General features: G+C 40.9%; 1 protein-coding gene across 1 annotated transcript in view; it reads right to left on the bottom strand.

The window, feature by feature from the left end:
• Positions 1 to 555: 555 nt before the first annotated feature.
• Positions 556 to 20725, bottom strand: part of SFI1 (SFI1 centrin binding protein) — a gene marked incomplete at both ends in the record, with an annotated part of 23710 nt that continues 3540 nt past the window's right edge. The window contains 27 exon segments of the mRNA XM_079543688.1: positions 556 to 663; positions 997 to 1099; positions 1800 to 1923; positions 2596 to 2743; positions 3427 to 3688; positions 4423 to 4518; positions 5334 to 5575; positions 6315 to 6491; positions 6862 to 6936; positions 7217 to 7291; positions 7722 to 7882; positions 8531 to 8627; positions 9097 to 9199; positions 9606 to 9682; positions 9809 to 9904; positions 10423 to 10498; positions 10729 to 10907; positions 11804 to 11885; positions 13607 to 13704; positions 14015 to 14107; positions 15214 to 15284; positions 15807 to 15968; positions 16735 to 16891; positions 18100 to 18202; positions 18444 to 18561; positions 20024 to 20118; positions 20419 to 20526. Coding sequence (XP_079399814.1) covers positions 556 to 663; positions 997 to 1099; positions 1800 to 1923; positions 2596 to 2743; positions 3427 to 3688; positions 4423 to 4518; positions 5334 to 5575; positions 6315 to 6491; positions 6862 to 6936; positions 7217 to 7291; positions 7722 to 7882; positions 8531 to 8627; positions 9097 to 9199; positions 9606 to 9682; positions 9809 to 9904; positions 10423 to 10498; positions 10729 to 10907; positions 11804 to 11885; positions 13607 to 13704; positions 14015 to 14107; positions 15214 to 15284; positions 15807 to 15968; positions 16735 to 16891; positions 18100 to 18202; positions 18444 to 18561; positions 20024 to 20118; positions 20419 to 20526 — 3286 coding nt within the window.

A 20725-nucleotide genomic window follows, 5' to 3' on the forward strand; every position in this document is an offset into this window, starting at 1 on the left:
ATAGAAGTCTTAAGAGGAGGGAGATGATTCAGTGTGTGAGTGGCTGGTTTTGTGAAGGTCTCAGTGCTGTACAGAGCTAGCTAATTAATAAATGTTACTTGCTATGCAGGGGTCAGCAATCACCCTGGAAGTGGAAGCAAAGTTCCTAGAGGGTACTGATAATGCTGTGAATTTCTCCTGCATGGAGAATCCATTGAATTCTTCAACTGTATCAGTAGCACGGTATTTTTGTATGTCAAAGTGTATGACTTACTGACATGAACTCATTTAATTGCAAACATTTTGAAATAAAGAGTCTTATCCGTGTTGCTTATTTCTGTGAAATGTCAGATTAACCTAAGCTCCGTCCTATGAGTGCAGTGTGAAGTTTGTTTGTTTAAAACCAACTATGGTAACAAAATAAAACAAGCAAGAATATTTAAGTTAGTTTATAAAATAGAAGTACCACACCTGGACTAAGAGAATGCATACATCTCTTTCCATCCTCTATGCTTTCCTGCTATGAAAGGGGTGAAAACTGCAGCCACTCCTTCTGGAAGTTGGGTTCATATGAATTTACGTATCCAGAGCAACCTGAATATCATGCAGGCGAGCAACCAGGTTCTGCACGTGCTGTCTCTCTCGGTGTCGTGCTTTGGTGAGAGCACTGATCCTCACCTCCAACTGAAAGTAAAGAAGGTGGCATGAGTTGTTTGTACAAATGTTTAGTCTTTTTGACTGAGGAAGACTGAATGAGCTCGACCAGCCTTTACATTAGCGGTCAGTGGAGCAAAACTCTGAAAACTCTACTGGAGCTGCAGCTACACTTCTGAACAAAGATTCATTGACGCAGCAGCCTGCTGAGCTCAGCAGCTCACTTCTGCTTACAAATTTCCCTTTTTTTATTTTAGTAACAGCTTACTAATGATTCCCACAACTACCATTAGCCTTCAGGCTAAGTGCATAGCATAGTGATGACAAGTTAGACTTTGCTTTGTTTGTTTGCTGTTTACTCACCTGGTCCAATTCTTCCTGAACTTTTTGTATGCTATCTTGATCCTGTGGTTGTGCTCTCCTTTCTAGCCACTCATGTAGAATCTCTGCCTGCTGCCGACAAGACCTGATAAAATAGATTAGAAGGATTCTTATCCAAAGTAGGAGCTCAGCGGTCTAATCCAACTTAGATGTGCAATTGATGCCCTTTTGTTTTGTTTTGTTTTTGTTTTTGTCCCAAACCAGTGAGGGATGAAAGTATAAAAAGGGGAATAAGGGGTGCTGGGAAGTAGAAAAGTGTCTGGAAGCTGCCATCTCCACCTTTACTCCTATTCCCAGACTTCTGCATTTCATGACAGACCCCACTCCTCCAACCCCCATTCTTTTTCAAGCACTTCTAATAAATTTTTAACATTCTATTGGAGAAGCTCTCTCTCAAGTCCACAATTTTAGTGGAAGTTTTTTTTGTTTTGTTTTTGTGTGTGTGTGACAACCTGAAAATTCACCCCTTGTGATGAAAGAGCTGAAAGATTCATTTGAGCTACTCTTCGTTTGCATTGCCTTCAGATTATGGCCAGTGACACTTTGGTCAGTGTTTCTCCAGTACTGCCAAAGGTATAAAACTAAACCAGTTGCAGACTGCAAAAGAAATTGTGCATGTACCCTTTTCTCACACCTGGAGTGAACTCCTAGAAGGACAGAAACCTTTGTTTAATTCACAGTTCTGTGAAGCAGAATGGTTATTTCCATAAGTAGACATGCTCATACAAGCCAATATTGAGCTGACAGCACAAAGAAAGGCTGGCTGTAGAGGCTTTGCAACCTACTTGAGTTCTTGCTTCCTGCTGAAGTAGTACTGCATTTGCTGTTGGATGCTTTGGAGCTCTGCTTCTAGCTTTCTCTGTAGCACTATTTCTTCTCTGGAACTGTGCTTTCTTTCTTCCAATTCAGCTGAATGGAAGATAAAGGGCACAAGCAAGGAAAGTACACTTATTCTGTTTCTTCTTATCAGGGAAAGTCAGGTTAATAGACAGGAAACATGAAACCCTTGAGTCCTTTTCACATTTTGTAACCATGTGGCATCTGTTGACTCAAAAGATCATAGCTAAGAAAGCAGGAGCACTGACAGCATTACAGGCTCTCACTTTAAACATAACAAAGATGAGAAATACTGTAGAGAATAGTTCTGTACTACAAATGCTGCTGATAATTTTTTGTTTATCTACTGTAGAAGTAAGTCTGGTCCCATCAAGATAAATGCAGTATAAAGAGGTGCTCAGGCATCATTTATCCTTTTAAGTTTTCCAGCAGTGCTGGGTGAATTTTACCCTCTCCAGCTCAGCTTCATATTCGTGCTGGGTATACATGCATACCCCACTGCTAGCACACTGCTAAAATCCTGACCCAGATCAGTTCCAATCCTTCCATCTCCAGAAGGGCTTTAGTTCTATGCTTCAGCAGAATCCACACAGCTTTATTACCAGTCCAAAATAAATGGCTGAATCTTTACCTCCTGATGTTGGCATACAAGAATGCCTTGTCTCCCATGTTTGAGAGTTGAACTACAATCTTTCATAGACTGAAAGAACGTGTAACCATTACAGCTTAGAGCTGAGGACCTACCTGCATTTTGGTGACTCTGTTTTCTCAGTAATTCTTCAGGTGACAGCAAATGTGACCTTAAGCTTGGTTGCAATTTCTCCAACTCTTTTCTCTGTTGACAAGCTTGGGAACAGGCTCCTGTCTGACCACGCACAGGCTGACCTCCTTTCTGCAAGGTCAGAAAGACATTATTTTGTTCCTCGGATGATTTTCCTTAGTTTCCTACAAGGAGGAATGCACCTGTCCCAAGCTACTAAGCCCTCCTCACATGAAAACACTGCCTACAATTATTGAGCCTGTCTCACAAGCACCACTTGTTCTGTGCTATTTGAAAAAAATAAGTTCTTTCCTTGACAGCAGGGAAGTACTCCATCAAGATTCATACCTCTTGTTCTGAGTGCAACTGAGGAGTTTAAAATGCAAGCACATCCTTGCAGGTGAAATGAATTTCAGATGCAAGTCTGGGCCATAGCCAATACTCCTAACCTAAGTTTCTTAAATTCCTGTAATCTTGGCAAACTACTCTGAAATGTTGAAGGAGCTGCCCCCCAAGTCAATTGCTAGGAGGAGCATCCTACTGGGAAAGACACAAGACCAGTACAAATTCTTGCATTGTAGTTTAAAATACGTGGGCTGGCCAGCAAGCACAGTGTTGCTTTAGACTGGTGGTTCTCAAGCATTCAGACAGTTCACTTGGTCAGTTTCTAAGATGACAGCTAGCAGAAAATAAAAATAGCTCAACACCTGGATAGGGAATCCTGAGGAGTCCTAGGAAGAAACAGCAATAAGCTGCTCGTGTGCTGACAGTAGCCCAGTGAGCACACTAGTTTTTCCCTTCAGCAATACACTCACCATTTCTGCTCCAACTTTCACTTGGGGCATGAAAGATGAAGGAGACCATAACTCTGGCTTCTGAACAGCGCAGTGCACATCACTTGTCCTCGATGGTACAGATGGGAGAGCACTGTGTGTCAGAGGAGAGTAGCAGTGAGTGGTACTGCCCAGTTGAGAGAGCCTCTTACAGGTGTTTTCTTCCATTTCCGTTGTTAACATTAAATTCCCATTCTGAGAAGAACATTTGTTCACATCTGTTGACTGAAAAGGCATTTCTGATCTATAAAGGAAGAAAGAAAGTACCCATACATTTCAACCTACTGACTTTATACTTCACAGTCAGTGGGAAAAAAAATAAACAGAATCTTGCTATTCCCTCACATACTGAAATAAGCTCCTGCCATGCAGGGCACTAACTGGCTTCCTAAACCACCAGCAGTACCATAATGGCACAGAACTGCTAGCAACCTACCTCCATCCAGACCTGCACTGACCTTGCTGTAGAAAATAATTTAAAAATCCTTTCAAATGGGACAAAAAAACAATCATATTTTTAAAACTTTCCAGTTGGCTGTTCTGTTCTGCAGAAGCAACTCTCAATTTAACAAGAAAAATAAGAAAAACAAAATAAAAACAAACAGAAAACCACAAAAAAGCAGTTAAGGTTTCTACGATGCCTAGCCACCCTGTCCAGATCCTTCACATGAACCCTGGCTGAAACAGCTTCAGAGGTGACAATTCAGCCTGAGTTTTGGAAATTGGTGATCTCTCATCTTTCCGTTCAAATGTTGTACTAACGAAACAAAGGCCTTGGTTGCTATTTAATTGACTTGAACATTCCATTATTCTTGTCCACTTTACAAGAAATCTGAAATTTTAAGGCAGTTTTGATAGTACAGGACAATGCACAGTCCCACAGTTACTGAACGCTTTGTATTACAAAGGCATGGGAATTTGAGGGGAGAAGCACAGCGTAACATCATTTTCCTTCACTATTAAAAAGAGATTTTCTACCTGGAAAAAGGAGTTCCCAGCAGTTCCTTTCTTTCTAGAGATTCTATGAGGAAGTCAGGTCTTCGTGGTGGTAACCTTGCTCGTCGGACAACCTCTCTGAAAAGAACAGAAACCATGTAGAACCATATAGAATCATTATTATTTCAAATTGGCATAAGCTAAAGAAATAGTTTTATTCTGTCACTTATCCCCTGCCTGCAAAATTGTCCTTGCATGCAATAGTTTTTAAAGATTAGATTTCAACCTGTATCAATGTCACAACCTGGTTCAATGTATGTTTATTGTTTTGTCAGATTTCATTCCCATGGTGGGGAAAAAAAGAGCTTCAGTAACAGCTCTAAGTCACTTGGGCAAGATAAGCTCTCACAATGGCATAAATCCCTCCACCACACACTAATCAAGTGTTTCATTATGTAACAGATCCTATGACAAACTGTCAATACTCCATAAATTCATAGTTGCATGTTGAGAAAGTCCTGCTAGAAAGCATATGGCTGAGATTATTCCACTCGTCTCCAATAGAGAAGTCACAAAATTCTTTCATTACTTAAAGGCCAATATATATGCTATCAGCAGCTCCTGCATAACTCAGCAACACCAGCCATGTGGCAAAGTGTCAGAGAAAGGAAAACTGCACGGAAATAACCATCACCACTGTAAAAACTTGGAAACATACATAGATAGATTTGTTTTTATCTATTTATAGTCAGTATCTATAGCTGAACAAAAGGACAGGGTGCTTTACTTTGAACCACAGGCAAAATTGTACGTGAGATTCAAACAAGGGATGAGATGTAGTGCTCCAAGACACAGATATGCACACATACATACATAGACACACAGACAGAGTGTAGGTAGAACTACATGTAGGCATCAGAGGAATGCAGGAGAGACCAGAATTTTATGCTCACAGCTCACTGAGAGTTGAGTTATTGCCAGCAAATAGGAATGGAAGATCACTGCATTCTGAAGGCCACAGCTTTTCCTCTGCTGAATGTCCTCTTGTTTCAAGGCTGTCATCAGGTATTTCAAATGTCACTTGCTTCTTCAGAGGTGGCAGAAAAGAATGAGGCTTATTTAATTTCTTGTAGAGAGCCTTCTGTTTCCAGAGCATTGCACAGCGATAGACTGACTGGTGAAGATTGTAGGCTGCCTGCCAACACAAAGAACAGTACAGTATTTGACTGTTGAGAATAGACAGTAACACCACCCCACCCATGGAGAGCACAGGTGAAATGAACTGCAATTCGGACGACCTGAGAGCCATACTATTTCTCCATGCTAAATCAGCAGGTCCAGCACATTAACATTTTGATAAAGAGAATTAACTGGGTGCTTCTGTAACGAGACAAGCTGCACATGAATAAACAACAACCAATGTCTTGAAAATCTGGAAAAGAGCTAGGGAAGCTGCCCAAGAACAGGAAGAAAATAATCAGTGCAGGCATTCCTATGATCCTCTCCACACATAGGGCTGGGCAGACACTCCAAGGCAGAAGTGACACTGTAGCCCACATTTGCAAGCATAAGTGGTGCTAAATCTAGGGCAGGGTTAGATGCAGCTAAAACCTAGAGTTCAGAGACTTCAACCACAGGCAAAGGTTTTAACCAGCTACATTGCCTATGGTAGGATTTGGCCAGTTTTGAAACAGCTTCATTAAGACTTCCAGATTGCACCACAAGCCTGAACTGCTTTAGACTTAGCAGGGCTGAAGGACAAGGTGTTTTGCTTTGCACCACATACAAAAGCATAGGTCTGATCCAAATAAGAGCTGAGATACAGAGTTCCAAGATACATACACACTGCAGACACACACACAGAGTCAGACTGACCATAGATCAGAGCAGATCAGTGCCCTGGGTGTATCCAAGAGATCACTCTTGTCTCTTACCTTCATCTGATTCCGGGCTTGGAGTTCTCCCCGCAACTGTTTCATGCCAGCAGTGTACCTCAAAATCCTGGTTACACCTTCTCTCAGGAGGGCAGCATGATAAACTCCTTTGGCTTTTTCAATGCGTTCTTTGTACTGCTGTTGCCTCTGGGCAAATCTCAGCCAAGCACTGAACACCTACAGCATAAAGAGCAGACAGCTGAAAGCATTACAAAGACAAGTTCTGGGTGACAGACTCCCCCTGCAGACAAGAACATTCTCTGTTTCACTGGACAGTAACAGGTAGAGCTACAGCACAACACCACCAAAAAGACAAGGAAATGGGGATTTAAGTCAGCTAAGACAGGATAGGGAAAACACACAGAATTTTTTTTTAACTGGATAAGAGGGGCTGGGGACAGTTTTCCAGCATACTAAATTGATATACAGCACTTCAAAGAGAAAAAGGAAAAAAGAGATGCACAATGTGCACTCTGCAGTCAGACCTATGCATGATGTGCACAGTCTCAAACACACTTGTCTGCCCCTGAGCCTCACACAGCCTTACCTTCCTCTGCAATGAAAGTGACCAGTGCCACAATGCTTGCACTGTCTTCCGCTTTTCCCATTGCTGCTGCAACAGCTATAAGAAAAAAATATATATTGTACAATCAGGTTGGGAGTTTACATGTGCCACACCAGACATACTAGCCAAACGCAGCATTAACCAAAGAGGAAGTGCTGGTAGAACCATTGCTGAATACCTACTCAGTTCACCCAGTATACATAAGGAGTCTCCTGAGCTAATGGAACCAAGAATGCTTAAATAATTTTGTTTGGTCTCACGTGAAATAAACATGAAGAAGAAGAAGGAATAAGCATCAGCAAGGAGTTATATACTTAACCAAGGGCCAATTCCATACCCTTGTCTTCCAGCACAAAAAGAAAGTAGAGCGAAGCCTATGAGTCATTAGCTGTCCTCCTTTTCTCTGCAGTAGCTGCAAGGCAAAAAAAGAAATGAGTCACTTGCACACAAATCCAATTTATCTGAGCCAAATGCTACTAGAGCAAAACAAGTACCAAGGGGCCTTCATCATTTACCCTTTGTTGAGGCCAGCCACCCTCAAATCCCAAACACTCTACAGTGTAACACCATCCACAAATTTTCAAGCCCCCAGAAAAGACTTTATCCACAGTAAATTATTTCACATATGGCAGCCCAGCTTGTCGTCTCCTGTTACATCTGTTAGTTCTAATCAACACTTCTTCAAGCAAAGCACATGCATGTTCCTTCCTCAGTGCACAATACACTTACACTCCTCCTGGGCCAAGACTATCATTTCTTTCTCCAGACACATCACTTGCTCCTCTACACCAGCAACTTCCCACCCTAAGCAACTTGCTAGTGAGGTTGCTGATCCATCTCACCATCTTCTCAATGCACTGCTGATGGTATTTCTTCCATTTTTCCAGGTAATTCTGCAGTAGGTGCTGCTGATGGTGCTGCACTGCTCTGCGCTGCTGAACCTTCATCATCAGAGACTCCTTAGTAAATTCCTTCCAGCAAAGAAACAGGGTCCGTAAACGCACTATCAAGAAAAGACAAATTAACTATCATACTGAAAGAAACTCAATCTCAGCTACTATTGATTGATCAGCTACTCCTCGAGGCTGTTCTGGCCATACTTCTCACTGACAGTACTCAGCACTAGGAAGAAGGATGCTGAAGAATTTCAGATGCCAGTCCTGATGCTTTGCCCTCTTCTGCAAGTCTTTCCTGATGTCACTGACACTCTTCACAATCTTTAGGAAATCATTTGACCCCTTTGTGCTTCACAGTCATCAGCCACACTGTTTACAAGAAATCATGACATTGCTTGCAGAGTTTGAGGGCCTTTTCATGTTAACGACTAGAGGCAATAATTGATAAAATGACTTGCACAGCCTTCAGAACAGAGATGTCTGAGCATCTCAGTATCACTAATGGAAAACTCCATTAAGGATGGAAGTGTTATCATCCATTATACGGAGAAGGAACTGAGAGAGAGGCATAAGCAGCTTTCAATAGAATGCTGGAGCCCCAGGTCATTCCCCATTCTATGGAACCAAACAGTTAGGCTTAACATGAAGTCATCCATACTGACAACATAAAAGACAGCCCTACTAAGCTACGCCTTTCTAGGGACCATACATGGATAGCTAAGTTTTTAGGGAGTTTAATATCCCCACCAGCTCACCTGCATCCAAATGTTTTCTGGCCTCCATCACAGCTGCCACCTTCTGCTGACGGTGATACACTCGCAGTGAGGCAGTGCACCTCCAGTGCTGCAACACCTGAAAGATGTGATGCAAACAGGAGACAGGATACAGACTGACACTGTAATATTCTTAGAAGTGAAAGCAGTGTACTCCACACTGCTGGTACCACAACTATTTCTATTTTATTTTTGCACATCAGGCTTAGCAAAATGGTGCAAATTTCCTACAAATGAAATTTCAGAGGGTCCCCCTCACATTTTTTTCAAGGCATTCTTCCATCTTCCCCACAGGTAATACTGCTATCAGTAGTTGTATCAGACTACTTCCTCCTAAGGAAATGGGGAGGAGGAAAGTAACAAGAGCTCACTCACAGAAAACAGTTTCAGAGATGCCAGTTGAAATAACCTGGAACTGGGAATTTGGTTCTCACAACTTCTTAGGCCTTTCTTGATAGTGGCTCTTAGATCAAGTTTTGATTCCTTTTAAGTGCATTACTTGACCCCACTTGACCTAGCATTTGTACAGACCTTAGTATCTGCTCTACCTTTAACAGGATTGCTCTCTGGTAGTGCTCATCTGCTTGAGTAGTCACTTTTCTTTCATGTATAAGAGCAAGAGCATTTTCCCTCCACAAATACAGAAGCTGCCTGTAAGCAAAATGAAAACAAGGAAAAAGAAAATATTAGGAATGATTCTCACTTCACCTGGTACCTTCAGTGTAACAGCAGTCAGAATCCATGCACTGCAGGGAATGACACAGCTTGCTGTCTGGTGTCTGTTATGGAATTGAACACAGATAAACTCTTGCAAGTGCAACAGGCACAGTCAGTGAGATGGTAACAATAATTTAAAGAAAAGTTAAAGCAAAATAGATAGTGACCCAGTAAGTGGCTGAACTCTTTTAGTTAGACCAGTACAGACACAGTCAATGCTCATCACCAAATGCTCAAAAATTTATGAGGGTGGCAAGCAAAAGAAACACAGTAACTGATTACAGTGCAGTTACTCCTCTCTCATGCTGCACTGCACAAGTAAACAGAAACACAACCTTACCGCAGCAGCAGTCTAGTGTGCTGCTCCTCCTTTTCAGCTACTTGGTACAGAATGCAGTGAATGTTATTTTGATAACTCTGTAAGAAAAGCAGAGAGAGGTGAGATTTCCTAAGCTGCCAGGGCCTTTGAGAAGAGAGCTTCTCACTGAAACACTTAAGTACACACAGACAAGTTTCCACAAAGAAAAAGGCATTCTCTCTTACCTTCCAGGCTGCCAACATCTTGCCCAGTAGCACATGCTGATAATGCATGTCTGCTTGCACCAGCTTCCTCCATTTCTCACACTGATGCTGCATGTACTACATGGAAGGGAGAAAAAAAAATGCCAAAAATAAAATAGATAACTGATGAAGAGAAAACTAGCAATGACAGACAGCAGAAGGAAAAGGACCATTCCTAATCTCTGGGGAAACATTGATCCTTTACCTTGCTGTAAAGGGTCCACAAAGTAGTGCTGTAGTCTGCTGTTCCTTTCAAAAGGGCTAAAGGGCTTGATTTCAGAAGGACATTTGGTGGAACATACTAGGAACAATTTCATCACACTAACTATGGCAACATTCCTAGATAAATCTCCAAAGCTACAGTCCCATTCTAACTATCCCTAGACAAATGAACAAGATGAAGACTAATTCCCTTCATTCCTGCATTATCCCTGTTCCACCCACACTGAATTGATTTTATCCACCTGGGAAGAGAGAAGGACTTAGGAATGATTTGTGTTTAAAATAATTTCCTTTAAAGTGTAGCCATATGGGTACAAGCAATTTGAATAAAATAAAAAGGATTTAAGCTTTTCCCCAGCTGTTAACTGTCTCACCTTTCTCCATTTGTTCCAAGACTGCTGCAGACACTTTGAACAGTGAAACCTTAAGGCCTGCATCTCCTTGAGCTTCCTATATAGGAGAAACAATTTAATTATTTCTCCCTCAGTGCAATCCTCGTTACTGCACATCTTTAGCCTAAGTCCATATTTGCTACTGTCAGTTTACTCAGTAAAAGATAAACCAGTATAATCTGAAGCACAAATAAGGAGTCAGAGTCACTGAATTAAATGTTGCTTTGTCAAAAGTGGGCCACCAAAAGGGCCAGTCCAAATAATTCTCCCCTTTAAAAAATTTCTTACTCCATTTTTTTCTCCTGAGTATTTTTCTTCCACAGATGGAAAGCATTCAGAAGAAGCATGTTCCTGTAGTGATCTCTTGCACGAGCCAAGTCCTCCTGCTCTTCCAGACGTGCAGCTGTTCTTCTACGCCAAAAGCACCAGAAAGAAACCAAAAGTTGCCTTTCAAAATGAAGTACAGCCTATAATAGTGAGAAGATGGTAATGAATACATGACACAGGTCAGCTGCAAGCAATGGAAGAGACATTTATTCAAAGTCAACAGACAGAACTGCCCCATGTTTATTTTCATCTTTTCACACTGAACAGCAATGGACACAAAGCCCGACTGCTGCGAGTTCCTGTCAACTGTTCTACCTGCTCCTGTGTTTGTGGAGGGAGAAAACTGTTATCAGAAAACAGCAGACCAAAAAGAAAGCATGGAAATTAATAAGTAGCACATGAAAGACTCCCAACTATTGACAAGTCCCGTTGAATTTGCATGAAGAGATAAACTCAGAACAGTAAGAGCCAGATGCATCTCCACAAAACCACCAGCACATGCTAACACTGACTACAGCTGCACTACACTGTGTAACTGTGTACACTATGGTGTAACTTACAGAGCACAAAATAAGGCAGTGGCTACTATGTATTTAAGACTGCAAGATCATATATACATCTGGAAATGAAATACACCCCCAGGGACATCCTGGACACCTATCTAAAGCTGCTAGAGTGTCAGTAGAACCCCATACCTCTTAAATACACCAGGTTGGCTCTCATTATTATTGTTTCAACCAGGTAACTATAAAACAGAATGCCAACATATATGTGCACACTGTGAGGGAATAAGTGAATGACTCGTGTGAACGGTTCTGATAATCAGTTGCCTGATTCTATTTATAAATAAGCAGCTTAATCTGAAATGATGATTAGTAAATACTGGTTGTTTCTGTAACTTGGTTCCACCACCAGGAAAAAAGGAATTTACAACACCAAAGTCCATTTCATGTTAACTAAGGTTCACTGAGAGCGACTAAGAAAACACCCCTCTATTTCCTGAGCAAGGCCTGCTAAAGAAAAAAGTTACTTTTACCCTGTTCTCTCCCATCCTGTATTCTTGCTGCTTGCACGCCTTCACCAACCATGTGTCAAATACATGTCTTATCAACACCCTCCTGCAAATAAAGAGGAAGACTATCAGCACAGAAGATAAATTCCTTCACACAACTTATTTCATAAACTTCAAAAGAGCAACCTATCTACAGCTTAAACAGCTACTTGATCTTCCACCTCAAGCTGGACCTCTTGGGAAATTTGGTAGCTACACAATTTTCTGGGTTAAAGCAAGAAAACAAACAACAGAAACTACCAGACAATTAGTCTGTCCTCTGAAACCTTAAGGAGAGTACATGAGACAAAACCAATGAATTTAATGAAGTTATTATAATTGCCTGCTTTCATTCAGATAATTCAAAAGATTGTTCCAACTTCTGATTCATTTATTTATTTACAAACACAGAAAATTATATAATAACTTCTTACTTCTCATCCATTATACATACAGTCCAACTTCTCCCTTGGAAATACTTTGAAGATCTTACTCTACTTTTATTTTTATTTAAAAACAAACAAACAAAAAGGAACATTGTAACAGAACTTGAAAAATGTTATGACAACAGAAAGCAGCATGGTCTGATTTCAATACTGATTGAATTCTACCAAAGCCTTCTTTTTTAAACAAGGCAAGGTTAGCTGCTATTATCAAATTTTCTTTCTCACTAGATGAAGATAATCCTTCCTTGCTAGTCTGCCTCCCTTCCAGAGATGGGCAAGAATTAAACAACGTTCCAAAGATGCAATGATACGCATTTGTAATTGAGCACTATATACTCTCACACAGAAGAAGCCTGGGGTAGAAGCATCCTAGTCAAAAGTCTGAGCTAATCTAGTGGGAACAGCACACACCCAGCACTACAGTTGTTATTTCTAAAACTCAGTCATGTGGGTGCACTAATTGGATTGTTAGCAAGTCTCAGCCCTTCCCTAGTCTGAAGTTTAAAATATATTTTGGACTCTCACCAGGCAATTGATGGTAGGTAGCTATTACAGCTCATTTTAAATTTATAGCTTGGTAAACAATGTGAGTTAATGGGCCTTCCTGGAGGATACTGGAAGCTGCCAATGGTTTTCAGTTTCAGCTTGAGCTCTGGAATCTGTGTGCTGTACAAGCCATGCTGTGCTGAGTAGCACAGAGCTGTCCAGTAAAGCTCTCGTTCTTCCCTGCTAATCCTCACCCAGAACTGAAGAAGGTTCTAAGGCAACAGCATCTGGAGTACTTGAACATCCTGCAATTTTTGAACTGACTGATGGCAGCATTAAGAACCAGTAGACAGAAAAAGCATAAAAATCCATCCAAATTCATAACACATACATCCCACCAAGCTCCACAGGTCAAATTTAAAAGCATTCTAGCCGCTTTGTTTATGTTGACTTATTTCTAAGACTAAACAAATTCAGCCTCTACAAAAAGCCTTATTTTCTCTATTGCTATTCTTCCAACATCAGGGCTAGCATACATGAGTCATCAGCTTCCCACTTGCCACAGAGTAAAGCAGCAGAAAGATGCTGAGCTCTGCCCGTGACCATGTTCCAGCCTACTGCTCTCACTGGCAGAACTTCCAGTTTTTGTATCCAATGTTGACAGGTCTCCAATTAGGCTTAACCCATCTCCCCATCACATTTTACACAGAAGTAGGAGATAGAAATTGTTTTACACAGAAAAGATACCAGCAATTTGCATCAAGAGGGTCATGCTCCAATTAACAGATACTAAATCAGAACCAAGGCTCACCAATCTCAAATTTGTATAAATTCATATGAATATTTCTCTGCATACCTGTAACGGGCATGAGCCACAGATGTTAAGGCCTGCTGTTGTTGTTCCTCCTTCTCTTCCAAACGGGATTTCCAGCAGTTCCAGAACTTCTGCAGCACCTGAAACAAAACAATAAAGATATGAAAAAACATGGCTTTTAAAGGAAGGAGAAGAACCCAAACAAAGATTAAGTGTCTCACTAAACTTGCATGCAGCAGGCAATCATTGTTGCAGCATGCTGCCCTGCTTCACAAATTTTTTTTATTACCTGCTTTAATTTGTTGTGGCCAAATAAAAAGTCATGATAAACACTAGAAAACACAAAACTAAAACAACATACCTAAGGTTGACAACGGACTTAGGCAAGAGATTTTCTGTCCCTTAGTATTTAGAAACAGTCAGTGATTTAATTTAAAAAGTCACACTCACTGTAACTCGGTGCTGGTGGAATGAGAGATTTTTTCTCACTTGATGCAGATGACTGTTCATGACATTCTGCTGAAGACCCTTAAACCCAAACTTCTGTAGGAGTAAGAAATGCAAATCACTTGCACAAAATCCAAGTCAGCAAGCACTCATCAGTTTAGAACTGGCTGCTCCCATCAGCAGATATTTGATGTTCCTCCTTGCAAAGCCTAACATTTATGATCTTGACATCAACAAAGCCATCCAATTTCCTCCCACAGATCATCACTTCTCCATTTAAACTAAAATTCCCTTCCACTTTCTCAGGGTTTTACATGAGACAACTAACTTTTTCAGTGACTACCAACACCATTACTCAAGTCCTTTCCTCGTCTACATCTTCAGTTCAGTATTCATAACTCATCTCTTATTAATAATAGAAAAGATCCACTTCCCTTTTAGGCCTCCTCTGCAGAGTAAAAGCATTAACACACTGAAGTAGCTGCACTTCTTTTTTCCCCAATTCCACAATACTTTGGCTCACAAACGAACACAGTAAACAGCACTATGTGAGAATCTTGCCTTAAAGGGCTCTTATGGTCACTAACACTTTCAATCTACGATCCAACCAGATTTTCTGCCATTCTTTTGATGATCCACACTTAAAGAACTCAGTTCTAAAAAAGCTGAAGGTTTGTGTCCACCTTTCAAGCAATCCTCATAGGCTTTTCCTTTTTTTTGGGGGGGGGGGGTGAGGGGTGAATAAAAACACTCCACTTGCTGCATGTGCTATCTCTCGTGGAAAGCATGCATGGATTACTACAGAGGGAAGTACAAATAATTCTCCTTGCAGCAAATCAGAGTAAGCAGACAAACATCTAGGGCAGTGATACATAAAGAAACAAGGAAAAAGAAATCACAGAGGATGTAGAGGAAAATTCTATTTCATGGTGAAAAGGCCAGGGAACAGGATAGCCTGATTTAATCAAGATTAATATGCTACTTCACTAGTTTCCTAATTGGAATAATGACTATTTCAGAGAGTTACAGTTTCCCCATCTGGATTCAATGCCATTCTATCTCTGGGATTTGGAAACTCACTGTGGTAGGAAATGGCACAGTCCCCACTTAGTACCCATGTACCACTGTTAGTATTCAAGGCACACTGAAGAAGTGTTTGAATTCTCTCCACAGCCCATGCTGTAACCCAACCGTGCTCTTACCAGCAGCTGATGTCTGTGGTGCTTTTCAGCCAGCTCACATTGCAGAGTCTCTTCCACACACAGCACAACATCTGTTACTGAGTTAAAGCATCTTTTACACAGAAACACTCACCCTGATAAATACACAACCTTTTCTCACAGACAGAAATGGGATCTCCCATCTAAATTTGCTTCAACATTTGAATTTTCAGTACTGTTATTTATAGGGAGATATCTTGATCACAGTAAAGCTTTTAGATTTGGAAAGTTTACTGCAATACATTTGTAATTTGCCACTGCCCAGCAACCAGTAGCACAACTCAAGATAAACTCTGACACAAGAACATTAAAAAAAACAAGCTCATTGTATACAGCTTGATGCTGACAGCTTTACAGATTCTTTTCCCAATTGCAGGTATTTTTTTCTCCTGCAGGCTCTTGGCTAACATACTGTGGTCACAATAGCTTTACTTAGTATGGCCTTACACACATCCTTCTAATGATACCTTTGCCACCCATGCTGCTACATGATACCCCTGCTTACTAACCAGATCCTTCCCCTGCAGTGATCTTTTTAACCTGTCCCTGCTGGTGACCACACAGAAAATGGATACAATGCCTCCAGTGTGCAAAGACTGTCCTTAAGGTAATCCTTGCTGACAGTCTATCAAGGTCCTTTTGGTAAGCATGCACTCTTCTCCTGCACTCCCATGACAGACGCCAATCTGAGAAACACTGCTGGACCACCCTGCCTTGGAGATGCTCTTGAGCCAGCTCTAGAAAATAAACAGACAAATTGTTTGTAAAATATCCCATTCTGGACTCATTTACTTCAGGTCCAGAAGCAAAAGTAGCTCTAACACTGTAAAATATGGTAAAAACACCCAGTTAACACTCAGCTGTGGACTACATTTTCCCTTTCAATCAGAAAGATGGTTTTAAAGCAGTAACTTATGGTACTAATTTAAGAAGGAAAACAAATTGATTTAACAAGTGCCACTGTGTCACTTATTCAATATACACAAGCTCACATTTCAGTATAGTTGTTATCAGCTTCCAGATAGCCAAGCTGGACACCTTTCCACTATCATCCATCAACAGGCATTGACCCAAACATCTGAATTTGTACTGGTGACTTCAAGGGAGAAACAAAAGAACTACTGTACTTTCTTTACTACCCTGTAGGATCTATGATTTGCTCAATTACCAAGAAAATCCACACACAGCCTGGTTCATAAGAGCCCTGAATCGATCCTTCTCACATTTCTCAATCAGAATACAAACTGAAACACACAAAGTTTCCTCAAGGTACCAGTAAAGCATTTTCTTTTAAATGATGTGCAGAGCAGCTGATCATCCTGACAGTTCAGTGCAGAATTTGAGGCAGCCAGGCCTGCAACAGTGCACTGTCCAGGTAGCACCTCACCATCTGTTGAGGCTGCAGCTGCAGGAAGCACTGCAGTGCCTGCTATAATAAAAGTAATGGTGCCCTAAGCAAAGGGGCTGAGCCCCATCCTGCTCTTACTCACCATTTTCACTCACCATTCTGATGTTTCTTTTCCCTGCGGATGTTCACATATTCCAGCCACGCTTCCATGCACCTCCTCAATTCCCTGTGCACGTGGTGAGTAACTGCCTGAGTCTCCTTCTGCTTGGCACTCTGGCTGTTTAAATATAGGTGCCGCCACTGCAGCCAAGCCTGACAGGACAATTGAGAGAGGACAGAAATGAGAGAAAGACAAAATTAGGGAAGCAGAACAAAGAAGGGTGGGCAGAACACACAGTTAATAGAAAATTCCCCATAGAAGTGGAAGCCACAAGCAACGAGCTTTTCTCCAAGTAAACAAAGCCAACAAAAATCTACAATTATTTTAATCACTGTAGCTGTGGGTGGATAATAAAGTGCAAACCATGGTAACCAACCCTGCCCCAGCCAATTTAACAACCTATCATTCCTCCTGTATTTACAGCCTTCTCTCTTACTCTAGTTCATTCAGATGCCCAAAGCAAAAGCAGCATAGAAAAGGTAGAAACACAGAGAAAGTTCACTTTGTACTATATATGGGATTCTTTTTTTCTATTCCCACATTTTTTTTCCCCTTAGAAGCCCAAAATAATATTAGAAGAATAATACTAGAATATTGGAAGCCCAAAATAAGAAAGGATAACAGACTTTCAGAAAGATGAGTTCCCAAACCATAAGCTTATCTCTTCAGCATGATGTTGTCCTAAACCAGGTAGTGCTGCTATCTTAGAGTGAAGGCAGAATTAAATACCATCATCTGACCTTTTTTTTTAATGAAACAGACAAAAAGCAACAGTTCCATGGAATAAAAGAAAACCACTTTAGCTGAAATGAAGGAAGTGGCAACCTCTCAAGAATATAAAATGCTAGATGGAACTTCTTTACTCAAAATAGAGTTAAACACACTGACAGAAATGCACTAGGAGTGAAGGAATGTTGTCTTACAAAGAGGCAAGTTGCTGCCAAACAGGTGACTGGTGCTTGTCTCCTAACAGAATGGTCAACTGGACCTCACAGGAGTTCAGCACTCACAAGAGCTGGATGCAGGAGCCTGCTCAGAACAGCTGCATGCTCACATGCTGGTTATTTTCTTTTACCTCATGGCTAGTTATCAGGTGGAGAGAATTCTGACACCTTCACTACTATCACAGTAAGAATTCTTCTGGCTGCTTCCCAACAAATATAAGACATGGTTCCACTTTGCCTTGCCTACATTTCTTGTAAATACTTTTTCTTGTAAAATAATCAAACAAAAGTTACCATAATTTGCAAAGAAAATAACAGAAACTTTTTAATTATTCTTATTAATCAGCAACATATCAGCTACACCCATCTGCAATTTAAACATTGAAATGGTAGAGGCTGGACTTGCTAAAACTTACTCGAAATTGCAGGCTCTGAGCCCAGTGCTGCAGAGCCAAAATGTTCATTTTACGTCCAGCACAGACCTGACAGCATCGTCTCCTCCATGCTGCCCAGGATATCCTGCAAGGCAATATTACAGATATTCAAACACAGTTCTGAAGTTTTGTGCAAGAAATCATTTTCCTCTCACTGGAAAAGGTACAAATGGAGATCTTTTAAGGCCACAGTCTATGGGCATACTAGAGGAATTCAAGTAAAATCAAACTTGGAACAAAGTCACTGTAGGAAAGATGACAGAATACAAGCAAAAATGGTGGCCTTATCATCATTCTCTCTCTGCCTATTTCCACTGCATTCTTACCGCAAACGGGTTCTTTCCCTGAACGCCAGTGCCACAGCCTGCATCCTTTGTTTTGTCCTTTGGACATCAACATAAACCAGCCAGTGCTGCCACGTCCTGAGCAGTTTTTGCTTCTTTGCTGTGCAAAACAAAAAATTACAGCACTTGAAGTTCATGCAAGAATCTGGCATTTTTAATTACTCTGCACCACTGCTGGTCAATAACCTCCAGCCTCCCCCACAGTGACACCTCGTGGGAAACCCTACAATGACACCAGAGTCACAGCCACAACGTGCCTAACTGTGTCACGTGCACGAGGGCCTCTGACGTGCTGACAGCGCTGTGCCACTGCTTCAGAACTCTGAATTATCGGCCACTGGCACTGCTTTGTCTCACAGGATGTAAAATTGTATACAAATACTCAACACAGCCTCATGGAATAAGAATTGCAGAATTTTCTTTGGTTACTTAAAAAAGAAAAGCCACCATCAGTAGCTTTTCAAGTAACACAAACAGAGAACTCAACAGAAATGAGCCCACTTTGTTCAGCAGCCTGTAGAGCAGCTCAATCAGAAGTGTCATAAATTCCAGCTTACCACTATCAGTGCACTGCTCTGCCTCCTTACAAAAATCTGGCTTGTCAGAGCTGATGCCACTGAAGCAAATGTATTAGAAAAAAAACATGCAAAAAATAGAACTGATTTTATGCTACTTCACATCTACACCTCAAAAAAATACTCTTTTTTATTTATTTATTTTAAGATTTCTCTATCATCTTATGAACCAAGCATTCACGTATCTTAAACAGGTCACTTCTCCATTGTTTTGACTAAGTAGCAAACAGCTGCTTCTGTAATTACTCTGATCTCAGGAAAAAGAAAAAGAAAAGGAACTTCAGACAGTGTATTGTTTGTTTCTCAAGATGACAGTCTATCTTGTATCCTGGGACAACATTCGTATACAAACAGACACAATAACATCTTGCATGTTGGCCCAGAATAAAAATCATCACAAATCTTTAAAGGAAGTCATCTTCCCTTCCATAGGAAGCACATTCCCTGACATTGAAGGAAGTTGCAACCAATACAGGCAACTTCATCAGTAGGACATCCAGTGCAGAGCAAAGAAGCTTCATAAGACAAAAGGAACTTCAGAAGTTTGGGCTTCTTTTCTGCTGCACAGCAGAAACTGAAAGGAATCATGAATTCAGGAGAAAAAAAGCACAGGGAATCAATGCCTTATTTCTACTGCCATAGTTGGTAGAGAATTCCAATAACATTCTAGTCAAAAATATCTGTTTGAATAGGTGATGTGATAAAGTGATAAAGTTAAACACAAGCAAATATAACAACGCATTTCAGACCAGATGGAGAGACCCTTAAGCTTATTCACCAACATCCTTACACAGTGCACCGAAAGAAACCCCTCTGGCAGTTTTAGCCAGACAACCATCTGCACCTGAAAGCATTACACCCTCATAGGGTGGAGAAGGTAAATGCAAACATTCAAGGGACAGATTCCTGTGCAAATATTTCCCCTTTGGTAGCTCCCATCTCAGTGTGCCCCCAAACAAAAGTAGTTACTGCCCCTTTTACACTTACCATGAGACTCTGCAACATAATATTTGTTCCTCTTTCCCCGTTGCTGGAATACATAGGCTTTCCAAGCCCTGAATATCAAACTGTGGAGTAAGTGCCTGAAAAATGAAAGAAGTTATTTGGTAAAATAGCTACCCAGTGCCTAGAAGTGGATTCTTTCAAGGAGGTCAGCTGCATTCTAAAGATATGCTGGATATGAGATTTTGGGTTCACCCTAAGAAAATAAATTTAAAGAGATAGGAAGAAAGATAAATTAAAAACAAGCAACGAAGACACTGCACTTGACCTAGAAGCACTACTGGATTACTTAGCTACTAGTAATAGTAACTTCTTCAGTACCTAATGCCAGTTTCTCATATTACCACATATGTACAGTGATAGAAAGTAACTTGACAAACCTGTAATGGCTGTCTGCTCTGAGGCTGAGCTGCCTTTCTCTGCAGACAACCCACCATTGCCTCCACACTCTGAAAGTTTTTTGAAGGATCTGCTGCTCATACAGGCATCTGCACAGATTAAAGATTTACAAGACAAATTTCAGGTTTGTTTTCAAGGTTAAATATGAATAATATTAATACAGATTTTCTAATCTTATCTGAGTAACCTAACAGCATCTATTGCATTTCAGAAATGCTACACTAGTGTGATACTTAAATGACAAGAAGCAATTGGTTCATTGATTCTTATAGTCAAGAAAGGAAAGGC

Source organism: Tetrao urogallus (assembly GCF_951394365.1).
Source record: "Tetrao urogallus genome assembly, chromosome: 17".
Lineage (NCBI taxonomy): Eukaryota > Metazoa > Chordata > Aves > Galliformes > Phasianidae > Tetrao > Tetrao urogallus.